This window comes from Grus americana, chromosome 8, assembly GCF_028858705.1.
Source record: "Grus americana isolate bGruAme1 chromosome 8, bGruAme1.mat, whole genome shotgun sequence".
NCBI classification, from domain to species: domain Eukaryota; kingdom Metazoa; phylum Chordata; class Aves; order Gruiformes; family Gruidae; genus Grus; species Grus americana.
Window position 1 is genome coordinate 27,460,781 of NC_072859.1, and position 18,300 is coordinate 27,479,080.

General features: G+C 41.9%; 1 protein-coding gene across 2 annotated transcripts in view; it reads right to left on the bottom strand.

The window, feature by feature from the left end:
• Positions 1–18,300, bottom strand: part of LOC129209288 (BEN domain-containing protein 5) — a 952,643-nt gene that overhangs the window by 92,072 nt on the left and 842,271 nt on the right. For both annotated transcript variants that reach the window (XM_054833489.1, XM_054833488.1), the window contains exon 10: positions 13,421–13,573. In XM_054833489.1, coding sequence (XP_054689464.1) covers positions 13,421–13,573 — 153 coding nt within the window. The remainder of the gene's footprint in view (positions 1–13,420; positions 13,574–18,300) is intronic.

An 18,300-nucleotide genomic window follows, 5' to 3' on the forward strand; every position in this document is an offset into this window, starting at 1 on the left:
ATGACTTCGAGGTCTGGAGTGATAGTAGTCAGAGAAAACTCAGCTGCACAAGTGCCAGGTCATGTATCAGGGCCTAATAAAAAACAATCTCTGCTATAAGCTGAAACCTCATCAGCTGGAAATAGATGAAGAGAGAGTCTGATGTATTACTTCACTGAAGTGATTTTTGCTTTCTGGCAGAAAATATCTCGGAAGTTGGATCTAGTTATTGGCAAAATTATACTTGCCATATTTCAGAAGTGAAGCATAAGTAGTTTAAATAATTTGAAGGAGGTTTTGTAAATGGCCAAAAAAAGAAAACAAAATTTGGATCTTTCCAGAGTTTGAATTTTTATAATGCTATTTTGTGGGGTCTAGGGCTTTTGTTTTGGTTTTCTTTTTTTCTTTTTTTTTTTTCTTTTTTGTAATAGAAGAGTTCCAGTTTCATCTGTGCAAAATTACTTGAAATGGCAATGGCCTTAATAATAATCACCTGTTCTTTTTTTTTGCCAGGTAGTGCTGCATGTCCAGGAAGAAAAAAAAGCTGAGCCTTCATTTAGGTGTATAAATGTGGATTTTGGAGGTTAACTTTGTCCTCATTTTGAAAAAATATGATGGCATAGACCAACTTGTTGTCTTAAATAAAAAGTAAAATCTCTGATTTGACTCAAGAAGGTTGAAGTAGAGAAAATATAAAATAAACCCTTCAAATATGAGCACATGCAGGTTTTGAAACAGCAGCTTGGGCTTGGCTCTAGAGCAAATGTTATAAGCCAGAATGGGATCTGATGTTTTATACAAAAAGAAGAAAATTACAGATTCAAGAAAATTCAACTAATGACAAGGAAAGGCAGCAGGTACTTGCTTGAGTCCAAACTTCTACTCACTGTTTCAAGTCAAGATAAATAGAGTGGAGAAATAAACAGGCAAAACTTTGACTCCTCACCAGAACTGATCTTGGCAAGTGATAATGCTGAAACAAAGGCTATGGAAAGCTATGCATTATCATGGCAAAGAAAGAGCCTTTTGCATGCACATTTATTTAATCAAACTCTGATCTGGGGCAAAGGGGCGGGGGGGAGGGGGGAGAGCAAGATGGGGGGAAAGAACACAGGTAAGGTTGGCTGCAAATGACTCTCTTGTGTTTCTGGGAGAATCTATTGCCCTAAAACCCTTGCAAAGCTGAACTGAAGTCGTCATTAAGCAAATGCACTGAGCAGGCACAGCAGGAGAACAGCTAAACAAATATTTATTTCTCCAAGGCTGAATCGCATGGGAGTGTCAACAACAGCAGCAGCAAAAAGTACAAAGTCTGGAGGGTGGGGGATGGGGGAAAACACCAAAGACTTTGAAGTTCTTAAATAGGGATATTTGTATAAAATCAACAGTAATTCATTATTAAAACACACAGATACATTAAAGCTCACAGAAGGACTCTGCTTCCCAGCTTGTGTGAGAAAATTCAGTGAACAAATAGCTATCTACAGGAGCAGGAGGCACCAAGCAACAAGAATCCGGTGTTGAAAGAGCAGAACAGGAAGGGGGAAGGATTCCCCCACTTTCCGTAGGGAAAAAACCCACCAGAAAACTACACCTGGATTTCACGCACACGTGGGAGCTGCAAGATGTGCCAACCCTCTCTCTACATCTCAGGCATTAGTGGCAGCTTCCCCAGGCCTTCCCACCAAATTTCATTCCTCCTCCCCATGCTTTTCTGAATACCTTCTGTATGACCAATTTCCCCATTGGGAATGGCAGTGAACAGCAGCACAAAGAAATTTGTAAATCAATTGGACCTTATTCAGACATTGCAGCACACAAAGATATGTGTGGAAAGAAATAAGGAGGAAAAAATTGCATGCAAATTCTTTCTGGAGTGGTCTCAAAGCAGAAGAAAAAAATCTTGGCCCTGGTCAGACCTCTCAATGTGCCAGAAGCCCTGTCTCCAGGGACGTCTTGTCTCTTGGCTGGTAAGGACACTCTCTACCAGGGCTAAGGGACAGGGTACGAAAGAGTACTTTCTCATACAGGACTTGTTGGAGAATGAGAAATTGCTGAACACATTAGGGAGAAAAAGGATCAAGGTATGACCACAGTGCATGTCAGACCTTGCCAGGCTGGGAGCCAGGACATAGACTGTACATCACTTGTGATCAATCCTAAGGTGTTTCTCCAACCCAGCAAGAAAGGAAACCACAAAGTACAAATGACGCGGTATTTAGGAGAGAAATTGTCAACCAGACAGAAATCTGATCACAGGCTTTGACAGATTGAGAAAGATGAGTTTCTGATGTAACAAGGTCTAGGGGGTTCCTGAAATCCAACAGATTTTACCAGCTGTTTACATCTGCTCTAGCACAATTGATTGTTTACATGCCCATGGAAGGAAGTAGCAAACTGCATATATCTTCAAAAACTTGAGCTCCAGTGTGCATATGAATGTTTCCCAGAAGATCATTGTCCACACAAACAGAGTATCTGCATGAAACTCAGAATAAAGAGCTCTTCCCATTTGCTGATATAGTCCAGGAAATGTTTTATGAAAGGATGTAGCATGTTCAACTGTGTGCTCACAAGAATCAGAGACTCATGTTAGAAATCTTTCCTAGAGAAGAGCAGACGCATAAACACTAAGAGGATTCATAATTAGAGAATGGTTTCATAGAATCATGGAATCGTTTTGGTTGGAAAAGAATTTCAAGATCATATTACAACACATGATTCAAAATATAGTGACTAGGTCACCCTATGACATTTCTATTTGGGAAATAAGCTGTATTTCACAATTGAAGCTAACTATTCCTTAAAAACCAACCAACCAACCACACAAACAAACGCAAACAAACCCCAAACCAGAAAACTGCCCACATTTTGCTAGGTCGGTAGTTGAGCAATAAACGCTTTACCCATTGGGATAAACTGGGATTATGCATACAAATTGCTTCATATTCTTCACTTATCAGCACCAACAATGATCAAGTATAATCAGGACTCAGTTACAACCTCACCAGAGTTTCTGCTGATGCTGCACTTCTAGCTGAAGAGCAAGCTTTTTTCCTAAAGCATGTCTGACCTCTGTGAGCCCTCAACTCACTGCCCCAGCATAGCAAAAAAAGAGATAATAAAAAAGTGAGTAGTTAGTGCTCTAGAAAAAAGGAACGATACACTTGTCATCAAAGAAGAATAGACATGCCATTGGGAAATGGTCTGGAGCCCAGGCAATGTCAAATCCTTCTCAGTGAAGAGTTTTACGGTATCAGTTATAACTCACTCTCATTTTCTAGAATGGTTTATTGAAGTCTGCAAAATTTAGAAAGAGAGCACGTAAATGCACTGGCTTTGAAATCTTTGCCACAGAAGATTGTAAATAGCAATATTACAAATTGTGACTCTTCTGTTTGCCCCTCCACCAGGTACTATAAGAGGGGTGCAACTGGCAGCTCACTTTCCCCATACAGATAGAGCTAATTGCTGCCATGGTGTGCCCATGTCACTGCTTTGACCCTGCCATTCTTGCAGCTGGTAGCCCATCAAGCTATCTTACAAGCAAAACTTACCTCCTTACTTGTCTGGAAGCACTGAGGAAACTTCTCACTTCAAAAACCAACTTAACTTTCTCCTCACACCCACCTCTCACCAGCTCCATTAACTCTCTTAATAGACTGGAAAGCTTATGTGTTAGTGTTTTTTGTGATAGACTCTCAACTCCATGCCAACTGGGTATGGAAACTTGGAAATCATGGCATTTGGGAGGCTGCTATCAGGCAACCTTCTTCCAATTTATTTTACAAACAAGCTGCAGCCAGCATCTGAAACGTAGATGGGAAGAGAAAGAGGAGAGGAAGAGGAGAGGAAGGGAGAGAGGAATCCCAAAGGCAAAAAGCTGATCTGAAGGAGGTAGCAGGCAAAAAGGAAGGATTCTGGGAGCAGAGATGTGATGAAATGGGAAGAGAGCTCAAACTTACTCCCTGATTCATCTCACCTTGCGGATTTGCCATGTTTCTGATGCACAGGAGGAAAACATACTTGATCTCAAAATCATTTGTGATTACTGAAATTTGGGACGAGGAGGTTTTGAAAAGTGCAGGATTATTTCAAACAGGGATCCCTCCCTTTAGTTGGAGTTTTTCCAGATCCCTTAGGGACAGCCAGATTGGACTGGTATTCCTGTAGAAAGGGCTCACTCACTCTCTCTGACGGCTCTGCGGTTGACAGCATTTCGTTTCATAACTTCTGTGCCTGGTAGGAAACACTGAGGTGGGCAGCAAACTTTGGGTTTAACAAGGGAATATTCTCCAAACTAGAATTTGATTTGCAGAAATCTGAGAAAAGGCATGCCGAGGAGATCTGAAACAGTTTGACCTGTCCTAAGAATGTGAGAGAGAAAAGCCTGAAACTGAAACCTGAAGACCAAATAGCCTCAAATCCCAAGAGATTTTCACCATTCTCCCACCTGTTTCTTCTTGCCGCCTTCCTGCTCGGTGGAAAGCAGACAGCAATCACCCTTTCTTAAAGGCAGCGTCACATTGTAGGAGTACCATGAACACAACCTGCCTAGCACCACATTGTCAGGCTTTAGAGTGCAATTCTCCTCAGAGGAATAACAGTTTAGAGGTACTTTGTCACCACACACGCATCTGCTCCCTGAGGGGCTTCATTATCCCTTTAATGTGTCGTGAAGGAATACCAGATCTTTCCCCCTTCCCATCCCCCCCCAAGTGTCTTTCAGTCATGCCTGCTTAGGTTTGCTGATAAAAACACATATTTGCATGGTCATTAGCAGAGGGGTTGGAAGGAGGGAGCTTTGTAAGCTCTAAGTTTATGCCTCAAAACCAAAACTACCAAATGAATCTCCATTTTTGGAAACTCTGTAGTTAGAAAAGCAACTGGGTTTCATGCTTCAGGGTTTCAGCTGTTCACCTGCAAGAACTACAATAGCTGCACTTTTCTTTTCACTGCTCATTAATATCCGTGCTCTGCTCTCTGCAGTGCTCTGCCATACTGCTCCAGGACTGATGGAGGTCTCCGCAGCCTGCTGCCTGTCTCTGCTCCTTGCACCACTTACACTGGCAGCACCGTTGTCCCAAAATCTGGGTTCTTCACCCAGGGTGCAAAGAGCAATCAACACACAGAGTCGACATATTTGTTTTTATTTCTAGTTTGCAGAGTAGGGTGCCAGGCATCTAACACCAGCCGGCACACTTAATGCATCAAGTGTTCCTTTTTTATAGTAACAACATGTAGCTGATTGGTGGTGTTAAACTTTCTTATCCACCTTTCACCCGCCCTCATCATACATATGCATTTTACTTTGTTTCAAACATTTGGGGAGGTCTCCTAATTTGCATGCTCATTATTCACAAAGAGGTGTACATTTTAGTATTAAAATCGATACAGGTTAGCTGAGGATATGCTATTTTTTGACACTATTCCAAGGCTAGATATATTTTATATATACTTACAATAGGGAAAGAATACTTTGAAGGGTCCTATTGTTCTAAATCCTTAGTCTGTTGAGAGATCCTATCCTGGTTACTATAGTTTCAGAACGTACCATCAAGGATACTTGAGGTGGCATATACTTTGTATAGTTTTAACCCTTATTTTTCCTACATCAGCACCAGTGGTCTGCGTTTCACATTCCCCAGAATTCATCCTCACATGCACTGAAACCGGTTGTACTCCCAGCTCCCACCTCCCTGAGTGCTACAGCACTGAAGATGCTTATTGAGTTCACTTCGCCACAGCAGCTAATGCAACTGGAATCCAAATCAAAACAGCAGCTCTTCTGAGAGAGCTTCTTAAACAGCACTCTGTGCCCAAACAAAGCAGGGTAGTGGTGGCCTTACCTGAGACCTTCACAAAGTCCGCCAAGGGCTCGCCTACAGAGTTGGTCAGCCCATCACAACCTACTCAGAAACGGCAAGAGAAGGAGCCAGATTTCACCCCATCCTCTGAGCAGACCTCAGTTAAAGCTCCTCTTGCCACTAGATTCTGCCGCCCCAAACTGGCACATGCGTGCACACACACAAAGCGTACTGTCTCCCAAAACATACTTCCTCAGGTCCTCTCAGCTCCTTCTCCCTGTCACCAGAACTGCACTTAGCCACCTGTGACACTGTCACCTACTCAACCATTAACCCATGCATGAACCCATCACCCATAAACTAGAGAATTAGTCTGGAATTTATTTCCCTTTAAAGAGCCAGCCCAAGCAGTGATATACACAAATAAGGAATCTGAAAATGCTTTGGGGTAATAATGAAAAAGAAAAAAAAAAAAAAAAGATCTGCTTCCCCCCTGCCATTTTTAACTAATAACAATCTCTGCTTCTCGAGCACATCCTTCCCCAAAGATGCCAAAGCTGGCATTTCCTAGTCTAAGCTCTACAGAATAATCACACCATTTAGAAAATAACTTGTGTCTCTGGAGTTCTCAGTTTCCCTATTTGTCAGTAGAAAACGAGACGTTTCCTCAAAATATACAATAAAATAGCCTCTAGCAGTAGCCTGCAATGCTTCTCTTTACAATAGTTTTATAAACGTGTGTGCGGTCTCCTGGGAGTGCTTTCATAATCATTTATACAAATGACAGAAACTTAGGACAATGAGAAGCAGAAAGGGAAATATAACCATCATGCATGCAGTTGCTTTGAATAGTCTGCAGAAAAAGTGGTTTGCTCTGTGGCAAAGAGATGTTCTGCTCACTTGTAGGTCCAAATCAGGAGATTACAACCCCTCTTGAGGGACAGCATGCTGTACACTGCTCCCAGAGCAACCCAGCACAGCCCATTGCTCAAACTCCTCCTGGGCTCTCTCACTACTCCAGAACAGTTCTCTGAAACAGACTTGTATTCTACACATGTTAAAATATCACCTAGTTAAAGAGATAATACCCAGAAAGAGATCCTGGGAGGGGGACGGGTGTCCAGTTCTTAACCAGCTTCCCACCCTTCCTTCACAGCACAGTTTCTCCCAGCCAAGTCAAATTTTCAGCACTCTGCCAGAGAGGTAGCTTGCATTTGAATGTAAAGGAGCTCCTTTCATTTGTGCTACTCTGGGAGGCTGTCACCTGCTCCCAGCTTGTTGACATTAGGTAAGAGCGATGATGATCTTTGAAAATACACCATAAAATCACTATGAAAACTTGTTTCTTTTGTGGATATTCAAAATTTCTACCTGTGTGGGGATGGAGAAGGGACTGTCAACTCCTATACGCACAAACAACACAGCAAGAACGTACCGAAAGAAAATCCATTTACTCAAACACTTCCCCCCCCCTCTTTTCCTTTTCTTTGCAATACAAATTAATTCAACCCTCTGTATAAAAAAAGGGGTGGACTGGTTCAGCACGATGTAATGGAGCAGTTTCATTTAGCTGTGAGTCTCCAGAGGGCAGAGTTCTTGTGAGACCAAAACCTATAATGCTTAGAAGCACAGGCTTTACAATCTGTTCCCTGTGCCACCAGAATCACGTTTCCTCTCTCCCCTCACCCAGCCTCCATGATAAATAAATAAACAAATAAATAAATAAAAGAACTTATGGAGCAACATGTCCAAGAAGCAGCAAGCAGAAATGCATCCCAGAGGGGTGCTAAACCATATAATAGCTGTATTTGTCTTCCTGGAAATGCCCTGGTAGAAGACAACAAAAAAAGAAGGTAGGATCATTTGTCGTGTTCAGGTTTTAAGAGATTTCTGAGTAGATCTGTTAAGCTTGCATGATGTTAACACAACCTACCTGAATGCAACAGCTTTTGCCTTTCTGGGGCAAGGATCTTTTTTGCCAAAACAGCAGAGAGGCACTTGGGAGGTGGTGGTGCAAGTGAGTATGGATTTTACTTTGGGATGGAGTAAACTTCAGCGAGCAACTGGCTCGCTGCTCCGCCTTCCTTGTCCAGCCATGTGCAACGCAAACTGGTTCTTTATTTCAGAACAGATTATTGGGATTTGCTCATTCAATGTTAATGAGCTGTTATTACTTCCTCAGGCACTTGTGCCAGCATTTCCTTCAGACGTGGCTCAAAACACACTGGGATTAGTAATAGGGACTACAAAACTAAGGGGGAGATGTCCAGCCAGGGTAAGTGATAACAGCCCAGCAAAGCTGCCATGGGTAGATGGGAGGTTTGCTGGAAGGAACACATCTTCCCTAAGAAAGCTTGGATGGATGAGGAGGGTGCCGTGGAAATGAGCACAACAGACCTGGAATATGTGGGTAAAAGGAAAACAACAGAAGATATAGATAGATTAAAATATTTTCCTTGGTTGCTGAATTTTAAATATCCAGGCTAAAAAAGCCAAAACAAACAAACAAAAAAACACAACAAAAAATACTATGGCAAATCATTCCATATCTGAATTTTCTTATATTGCTGAGACAATGATAGTCTCAAAAATATGTTTGAGATCATGGCGTTATGGCACTGGGGTTAACAACATGTTTCCCTAAAGGAAACTGGATGCGCTGTTGTTCAGAGACTTCACTGTTGAGTGCGCAGCATGGTATATAACATCGGGAACTGCTGACAAAGAAACCCGACTGGCACTTTGGAGACCTGGGTTTTATTCTCTGATTTCCTCAAGCAAGTCACTTCCCACCCACTCTCTTTCTCTTTCCCAGTGTGACTGGAAGCTCTTGAGGTTGTGGATTTTCTCAGTAGTTACCCAGTGCCCAGCATAAGGGGAGCCCAAGTTTTTATCAGGGTCTTTGGCTAACCATGGCATACAAAGGACAACAAACAGTATTTCTAAGGAAGGTGCTCTGCTGGGAGGTTGAATACAAGAAAAGGTAATGAGGAGTCAAAGGTACCCCAAGTACCAGCAGTTCAGAGTCCAAAGAAGAAAAAAAACCCCAAGATTAAGCCAAGTACCTCTGGCCAGTCTTTTTCCTGTAACTGCAAAGAAAAGCAATCTTTACGAAGTGATAAAGCCATCCAAGAATGGCTGCGTTTTTTTCTTTTAAATGAACCAGAGAGAACAGATGGCCTCCTCTCATACTGTCACAAAGGTCAAAATTAGCCACCCCTAAGACTAGCAGGTTCTTGAAATGCTCAAGTGCTTGTGTCTGGTCGTTATGACTAATCCACTCTCCAGAACAAGAAAGGTCAAATGAAGAACACCCCTCCAAATACTGCAACAACTCCTAGCCATGGCTGATGTGTAATGCACTCAGACATGGTGTCAACAGCTGCTCCTAAAACCCAGTGAGTCAGCCTTTCAAAAGAACTTGTCAGCTTTCACTGTTAGAGCTTTCATACAGATTATATTTACTCCTCAATGCTTAAAAATACCTTTCTTAAACCTTGAAAATAGAAAATTTTTTCCTTACAGAATTTGTCCTTTTTCCCCAGACAGCTGCCCAAGAATGTCTCATGTATTTACTTGGGAGCAGAAGTTCCTAGCTCTTCTTTTAATTTCCTCTTCACCTGCTGACAGCTAAACCAAAGGCAGGCCACTGTTTCTGAGGTCATGTACAAACGAAGGATTTCTGGTCCCTTTCACAACTTTTACCTGCAAACCACAGTCAGCCTTCCAGAGCACTGTGAGGTTAAGTGTTCTGCTCAACAGACAGGGTACAGAGACATTGGGTGACTTGCCTGTGGTCCTACAACAGGCATGCAGGCGCAAATCCCCTATCCATCCCCTACTCTAATCACCAATCTCCCTTGGATGCTGTCATTTAAATAAAAAGGCCTATTGGAAATGACAGGTGAAGAAAGCAGTCCAGGCATGAAATGCACTCTAAAGTATATTAATAGAAGGTTGCCAGACAAAACGGCACAAGGCATTTGATCGCATCATCTTAGGCTTGTTGTTCATGCTCCTTTGCATCTGGCTGCGTGATTTCTGCCAGATTCTCGGCTGGAGGAGCAGGCTAGGCTTTGCCTGCTTTCCCTAACCCGTGCCGGGCTCAGCTGCAATCATGCAGAGCACTGAAAGAAATCCCTTTGAGTCGGGATTCATTCCGAACATGTAAAACCCAGACAAATGACTGCTTCTCCAAAGTGAATCCCATTTCACAGCAAGTAGGTTATTAGTGTGGAACTCCATACAAGTAGCCTGCATTCAAAAGCCCTCTGCATTATTAATAGAAGATGAGCTTTTGACATCAAAGGAGAACCATTATGTATGCTAAACGGTGGCAAAAATTGTACCCGCACTTCAAACCTTTTCAGTTCTTTGTCCCTTGTAAATCAATCAAGGTTGACAGATGCTTTAAGGAGAGTAATCTTTTCAATGATACTGTCAATGGATAACATAATGGAACATTGTCTCTGTGCTGTGTGAAGACATGGAGCTAGTCAATTATGGACAACACTTCATGCAGCCGCCAGTTTTCACTTGAAGTGCTGCTGTTGAAGTATTATAATCCCAACAAATGGCCGCAGCAGCATACAATGTAAATGAGACCTCCTGAAGCTTTGGAAAATTAATTAGTAACAACAGTGGTCCATTCCCACACTTTCAAACACCAGCCTGGTAATGTTAACGATGCACTTCCCCCCTTCCCTTTGAGCAGTCAATAGGGCATATTTACATACACTATTTTTAATCTTCAACACTTTTTTTCCCCCCCCTTTTTAAATGCAGGAAGCTCTGGATTCCTTTCCTCTCTTTCGAGCTGCAAACTTCACCCCTAATATTTCCAACCAGTCACAGAGCCCACATGGCTGGAGCTGAAAGCAAGAGACTTTCCCACTTGGAGACAGCAGTAATATTCAGTCCTCTTGCTTCGCATACAGTGGACACTTTGTGGCTGTCTCCTGTTCCAACGCTTCTACCCCCTCAACTGCCCCGAGAAGAATGGCTTGGATAGATGGCAGGGGAAAAGCTTCCGGTCTCAAGAGACCACTAGGATGTGAGTTGAAATCCCAATATACTGAGTGCCAGCAGCACCTAGGTCAAACTGTGGTGCACTGGATGCCAACATATATATCTGATTGCCAGCTTCTACAGAAAGGAGATTGAGAGTCAAAGGGGAGAGACTGCACTGTTTATTTAGCTATTGGCTTCTATTTCCTACGTCATTTTCTCAAAGATTTTCCCTTTGTCAACCGAGGCTTGCGCTAAGAGGAACACTTAATCTCCCACAGTAACAGACAGAAATCCTACACTTGAGCACAAAATTTCTGAACTATCAATTGCAGGTTTTCATTGCTATGATCTGTGAATGCCCCCTTACCTATAATGTGTTTTTGAAACAACCAGGTACAGATAAGGAACTCAATCACTGAGGTCTTCTCGGACAAGAACAGGCTGTTTGTTCCTTGAACCCAACTCCCTCTTCCCCAGGCTCCAAATAGCTGGGAACGGATGCAGCTGCTGTCCCTCCTCATTTAGTACAGATTCGGTCTTCTGCACTCTGGACAGTTTTCTGACAAATCCTTGCAGTGGTTGACTGCAGAAAGCTTCAGACTGCAGCAGTCCCCCGAACCCCCAAAACATACAGACAATGGTTAAACAATACTGACAATGGTTAAACAATTCTATGAGGCAACAGAGGAAGCAACAGCAGCCGCACACCCTCCCAGGTATTACCCAGCCAGCTGCCACTGCTGAGCCCAAGAAGCAAAGGGAAATGTTTGGTCTGCTAGAGGCCCCCTTCCTGGCAATAGAAAAGGCAGAGGAAAGGGTATCTTCTACCTAGCCTTAGAAAAGTCAGAGACTGATCCAAACTTTTTCCCACTCTTGCAAAAAACAAACTACTATAGAATAGAGAAACAGACAGGAATCAGGAGGTTTCAATTCCTCCTTCCTTTTGCTGGAACAGATCTGTCAAGAAAACAGTGGCACAACTCCATTTCTATACGCACTTCCCACTCAAACTCCACGGTGCAATATGCACAAACACAAGACAGAAAAATGTTCTACTGCATCTTGATGAAAAAGCTTTAGGCTAGCATTCTTGCCATGATGAAAATGGTCTTTTTTCCAATTACAGTTTCTTTTTCTGTGAAGACTCGTCTGCTTTTGTATCTGTTTTTAGATTTTGTTTCTCTAGAGCTAAACACATGGAATGCTGTAGGGTCCCTATCCTCCTCCACCCACCACCTCTGCCACAAGCTGGTTGGGATGGCACTGCAGAGGAGGCAGGCACCATGCCCCAGCTGTCCCCATCTTTGAGAGGAGACCCAGGTTTATCTCTCAGTACCAGGAGGATGAGTATAAGCAAAAAGGGGACAGCAGAGACTGGGAAAACGTATGGTGGGTGACAAAGAGGGTTACAAACATAACAGACACAAAATGAGGGCCCAAACACTAGGTTCTTCTGCTCTTCTCTGCTTGATGTAGCATTCCAAAGTAATTTTTAATTCAGCCTGTTCCCATTATATAGCTGCCGAACATCATCCACTGCCTTCCCTCCTCACAGCTCATGGGTGGAAGTTCCCACTGCCATGGCTGAGATGCGTTTCTGAATATTCCTTACTCCAGCCAAAGCAAAATGGCACACCAAACACCACTTACTTGAAAGACTGTCCACTTAAGCAAACCTGGAGTGCATAGACTGAAACAGAGCAAGGGATGGCTGTTTAAAGTAGCTTAGCTGGCAGCTCCACAAGCATGTAAGGTGAGCCAGGAGAAGCAAACAAGCAGTTGCAGGCAGTCTTGGGCATTGTGTGTTCTACTTGCACAGCTATCAAGGAAAACTGATGCACAGAAGAGGCTATGGAAAGGGCCAGGATGCCATACCTGGGCACAAAGCTGCCACACACTGGACCAGAGTCTTAAATCTACTGACTTCTGCAGACCTACTGATACTAATGTGTGCTAAGGATCTGTTCTACAATATTTGAAACTTGCTCTAAAACCATATGCCCCTTTCCAATTCATTTATAGGAGTTTACCATTTATTTCCAATATCCAGAGATACCTACACCCAAACTTTCCTCCCAAGTTACAAGACATGTATTGGACTATTGCAGATTTTCTTGCAGAACAGCTTTCCGTAGTAATATCAAAGAATTTCAAAAGCATACATTGCCTTTGTCACAACTTTGAACAGAAAATTATCTAACCTTTTCTTTCAAATTTATTATTTTTACATCAATTTGCTATTATATTATTATTTAAAGTGTACAAGTAAAAAAGTTTGCCAATATAATGTAACAGAAACAGTGAAACAATAAAGCTGATCCAGTTGATCAAAAGACAAAAGATCTTCTGATAAAAACTAAGTGTTCCAATAATTCAGAACCAAAGGTTACAGTATGGAAGATGAAGAACCTGCTTCTGTTCGTGTGTCTAATGATAGCACATAAGATCACAACTTACCACTTTCGGATAAGGTAACTATAAGAGGGAAGATGGTAGCTAATAATGACAAAAAAATTAAGTAGACTTCTATTCACATTAAAATAAAATTCACACAACCCAATTAAGCCAGAGATTTATCATTAAAAATAAATTAGGAAAAAATTAATTAAAAGAATATTGCTTACATAAGAGAAGTCTTCAGCGTTCTGACAGAGTAGCTTGGGGAAAACAGCCTGTCGCTGAAATCTTTCCTCGTCTTCAAAGATGTTCCCATACATGAAGCCATTCATCATGGTGGAGTGGGCATGGATGTCAATATAGAACTCCAGGTTAATCTTCTGTTGAGGAAAAACAATGACAACAAAAAAACATTCAGCATGAGATAAATCATAACTGTGTTACATAGGTGAAGCCACCCGTAAATCTGATACTGCCATCAGATTTGAATCTAATCATGGTGCCAGCATCAGAGCGCCATGCAAAAGACATTGCTTTGATGCATCTAACCATTCATGCCTCTTTGTGGGTGCATGTGAGGTGCAACACAGGTCCATGATAGTGTGCTGGTTTTGGCTGGGATAGAGTTAATTTTCTTCATAGTAGCTAGTATGGGGCTGTGTTTTGGATTTGTGCTGAAAACAGCGTTGATAATATAGAGATGTTTCCGTTACTGCTGAGCAGCGCTTACACAGAGCCAAGGCCTTTGCTGCTCCTCACACCATCCCACCAGCGAGGGGTTGGGGGTGCACAAGAATCGGGGAGGGGACACAGCCGGGACAGCTGACCTCAACTGACCAAAGGGATATTTATTCCATACCATATGATGTCATGCTCAGCATATAAAACTGGAGAGAAGAAGAAGAAAGAGGGGGATGTTTGGAGTGATAGTGTTTGCCTTCTCAAGTAACCATTACTGTGATGGACCCCTACTTTCCTGGAGATGGCTGAATACCTGCCTGCTGATGGGAAGTGGTGGATGAATTCCTTGTTTTGCTTTGCTTGCACACGTGGCTTTTGCTTTAGTTGTTAAACTGTCTTCATCTCAACCCACGAGTTTTCTTACTTTCACTCTTTTGATTCTGTCCTCCATCCCGCTGTGGGGGGAGTGAGCAAGCAGCTGTGTGGTGCTTAGCTGCTGTCTGGGGTTAAACCACGACAGATAGACATTTCTCTACCTGTTCTGAGGAGGCTGGGACATTTATGCAGCACAGGACACTGTGCAAAATAGAGCCAAAGCATTATCCTTCGCTCTGATACAGGGCTTAGTGCCACTGATAAAAAATATGCATCTTCCAGATCTAGAGCATAATTGTTCAGGCATAGCTTTGCCATCTCTGCACGGTTCTGGATCGCAATATGCAGATGTACCCTTCTGCCAGGAGAGACAGGCTCCAAATTATGTAAAAGAGATTTCAGTATCTCCTGTGCAGTTTATTTCATTTTATAAGGAGAAATACCACAAATGCTTTTGTCGTACTGTGCTTTGTAGTACTAATTCAACAGAACAACTCCCAAAAGCAAGCGCCTTGAATGCCTCTCTGCTTGTAGCTTCTCATGTGATTCCTCATCAACTCTGCTTCAAACAAAACCACCAGAACTCCCTAACACAGAAGTGCCTGCTCTCCCCATACCTTTCCTGGACCAGCAATTCAGTGTCAGAAGGCTCTGTAAGAAAATGCTACTCAAGTCTCCAGTCCAGGGACACATCTTTTTCCTCACGTCATGTATAAGTGATACTACTTCGCCTGCCACCGGTGGCAAAGAGCGAACGTTCACCTTGATCACCATGTACAGTGCCATTGACAGCAGCGAGAAGGCAACATCCAGTACTAAAAAGTGCTACCAGAGCAGATGCCCCTGGATTACCCAGAGTTTCCCCAAACTCTTGCAACTTCTGGTCCTGAACAAATGGTGCTCTGTGACTAGACAGTGACAAACCCACCCCTGCCACCCGGCCACCATGGGGCCGGTAAGAACCTTCCTGGTGACCAGAGAGTTACAGTCCAGATCTCCCTGTCCCAACAGGGGAATGGAGAAGAGCTCTGTTAGCAGGACAGGGATTACGATGCTTAGCCTTGTACCCCTTGGCAGCAAATAGGGACCCCGGCCGGTAAAACACAACACGTATCTCTCCGACCACGTCTCATCTGCACACAAAGCTTGCTCGGGCTACTGGCAAATACTGAGCTACAAAACAGTTTAATGTAATACAAATGCAGATTGTATTACACAGTTCACGTGACAGCAGTGTCAGCTCTTCTAGAGAGTCTCTGATGGGGGGAGAACATCATTCGGTATGTGAAACTAATATGATACAGATTTACTTTCCCTTGGCAGAAAACCAATGTACAATACACAGTGACTGTTTAGTTTAATTAAACAGCCTAGAGAGAGTAATACTGTATCTTATTAAGCCTCTCCTATGTTAAAATGTTAGCTAATGCAATATCAATATATGACCATGCTTCATAGGAAAAGGAACATTTGATTGTCTTTGACTCTAATACAATAAATTGTTTGCTCCTGCCGAAACATTATGCTGTGCTATAGAGGACCAACACTGCAATAAAGCACACATGTGCTATTTGGAGATACAGCACTGAGGAGAAATATTAGCATTGACAGGATGAAATACCACGTAGGATTTTCTTCCTCTCCAAACATACAGAAATTAAAACCAAGATTGAGTAATATTATTTTTCATAAGATAATTTACCCGTCAGAAACAGAATTTGATGAGATCAGATGCACACTGGCATATCATCGTAAAACAGAACATGTTGTAGAGTCTCAAAACAGTGATTTGATGATGAAGAGAGGAGATAATCTAGTTAAACTGGATATTTGTAAAGCATGAATGTCCTTCACATAGAAATCAGTGACCTAAGTCATACTTATTTTAGAACAACCAGACAGAATTCTTTATAGGGACTTATTTACTAATATAAAGTAAGAGAGAAGCACAACGAGATATATAACAATAGACTAGGATAATTTGTGTCTTAACACAAATAAAGGTGCTGGCGTAAACTCTATGATTTGTGCTGTGTCATACTACACTTACTCATCCATATTTATCCAACTGTTTCCAGAACAAGGTGTCTACAAACAGGGACACAGAGGCACAGACTACTAAGATAGCTTTCCGTAGGCTATCCAGCAAGAAATTCACCTGCAGAACATGGGTGACCTGAGCCTCAGCTTAGTATTCAATTGATCAAGTCATCCAGTCTAACACAGTATTACTAGAGAATATTTCCTAAACTCTCCTAGGACTCTCGCTAAAAAAAATTCCTGATAAAAGTGTTCCAGAGAATTTTAGAGAAACTCTTGGGGTGCTGAAATTTCTTTGAAAATCTTTCTTGATCATCAAACCCATTTTCAAACAGTCTGGTTTCAATGGCTATTTCTGAGGGAACAGTGTCCTTCACAGATATCACCTCCACCTAAAGATTAAACTTCTAGATCACTTATTTGGAAACCATGACATTCAACAGATAGCTCATCACCCAAACAAGTGTTTAAAAACATTTATCTAGTCATTCATTACAATGTATTTTAAAAGTAATTTCCTAAGTCAGCCCACAATAACTATTCAACAGCTTTTTCTGGTTTTTGTTCCTTACTCTCCTAGTGAACATATAAAAAACTCTATTTCACATATTCCTGCCCACTAAATATAGTCCAAATTTGCAATTGTCCATCCTATTCAGTAAGTTGTTAAACATTGCTAGAGTAATTGCCAGTTAGATGTACTACTCCCAGACACTGCTGTATGTGAGCAGAACAGTATTTCAGTGTTTCACATTTCTTTTGTTCTCATCACATTCATTATTTTATCAAAGGGAAACATCTTGAGCATCCTCCATTACAGAACAAAATTATTCACTGCCTTGTTAACATAACACATGAGTTCCTAATGGAAAAATTATCTTTATTCACAGCCACAAAGATATTGTGGCCTTAAAATGGACAATAACGGCCCAGTCACTGGGACGTTAAACTCAAAGTTTGCCACCTCGTGCCCCAAGTAGTAGACCAAATAGTAGACAATTTGTTTACAGACAAGTTTCACCAATTAAGTAAGATATATTCCTGCACAATAATGGTATTTCTTCTCTCTCTTTAGAGTCATACGTATTCATAAGTACCTTACATGTAGGAACTGTTTCACCCACTGCCACACTACACATTTAAGCTAGGGAATAAAGTTTCATATTTCAGTTGAGGTTCTCTGGAAGATTTTGACGTAATTACTGATCTCCTGCAATTTAGGCAGGATCACAGAATTAACATTTTTATTAAATACATAATGTCACCCACTGATGGGAATTTCAGAAAAATCAGCAGAGAGCTGACCTTCTGAAATGGTTTCTCTTTGAGATAGGGAGAATTTTAATGGGAGAATGAAGTTAATAAATGTATGTGTGCATTTACATGGCCACATACAAACACACTCTATAAACATAAACCAATCCTATCTGCTGTTAAACAAAAGGCTATCTGTAAGTACACAGCAGAACCCGCCCCGGTTATGGCTTCTAATCCAGTAGCATCTACAATAAGAAAGGGAATAAATTTAGAGATGGCTCAAAGTCTCATAGTCACATTTGCTTCAGCCTTTAAGCAGAAAATAATGAATAACCAGGCTCGAACATCGCTGGATGCCATAGCTGCTTTCTGAGAGACTTACAAGTTACATCCTACAATATGATATTAAACTCATCATTTTCTGCTTTAGAGGTGGAATGCAAAATGATTCAGATGCCTTATAAAAATCATCATGCAATTTAATTCCCTCAAGCGTCTTGTCTTTGTGCTTACAAGCAGCAGCAGAGATTTTCTCTCTCACATTCTCTTTCTTAAGTAAAGCTGTAATTACCTGGATGACCCAGCTTACGGAGTTGGAGAAAACAAAGGCAGAGTTGGTCTTTCTTTTCTCTGTGTGTCAAAACAGAAATCACTCACTAGACTGACAGGGACAATGATTGAACCCCACTTCCTAGAAAATAAGTTAACATTCTCTTCCTTGAAAAGAATGGTCTTTGCCTCTTCTTGCCACTTA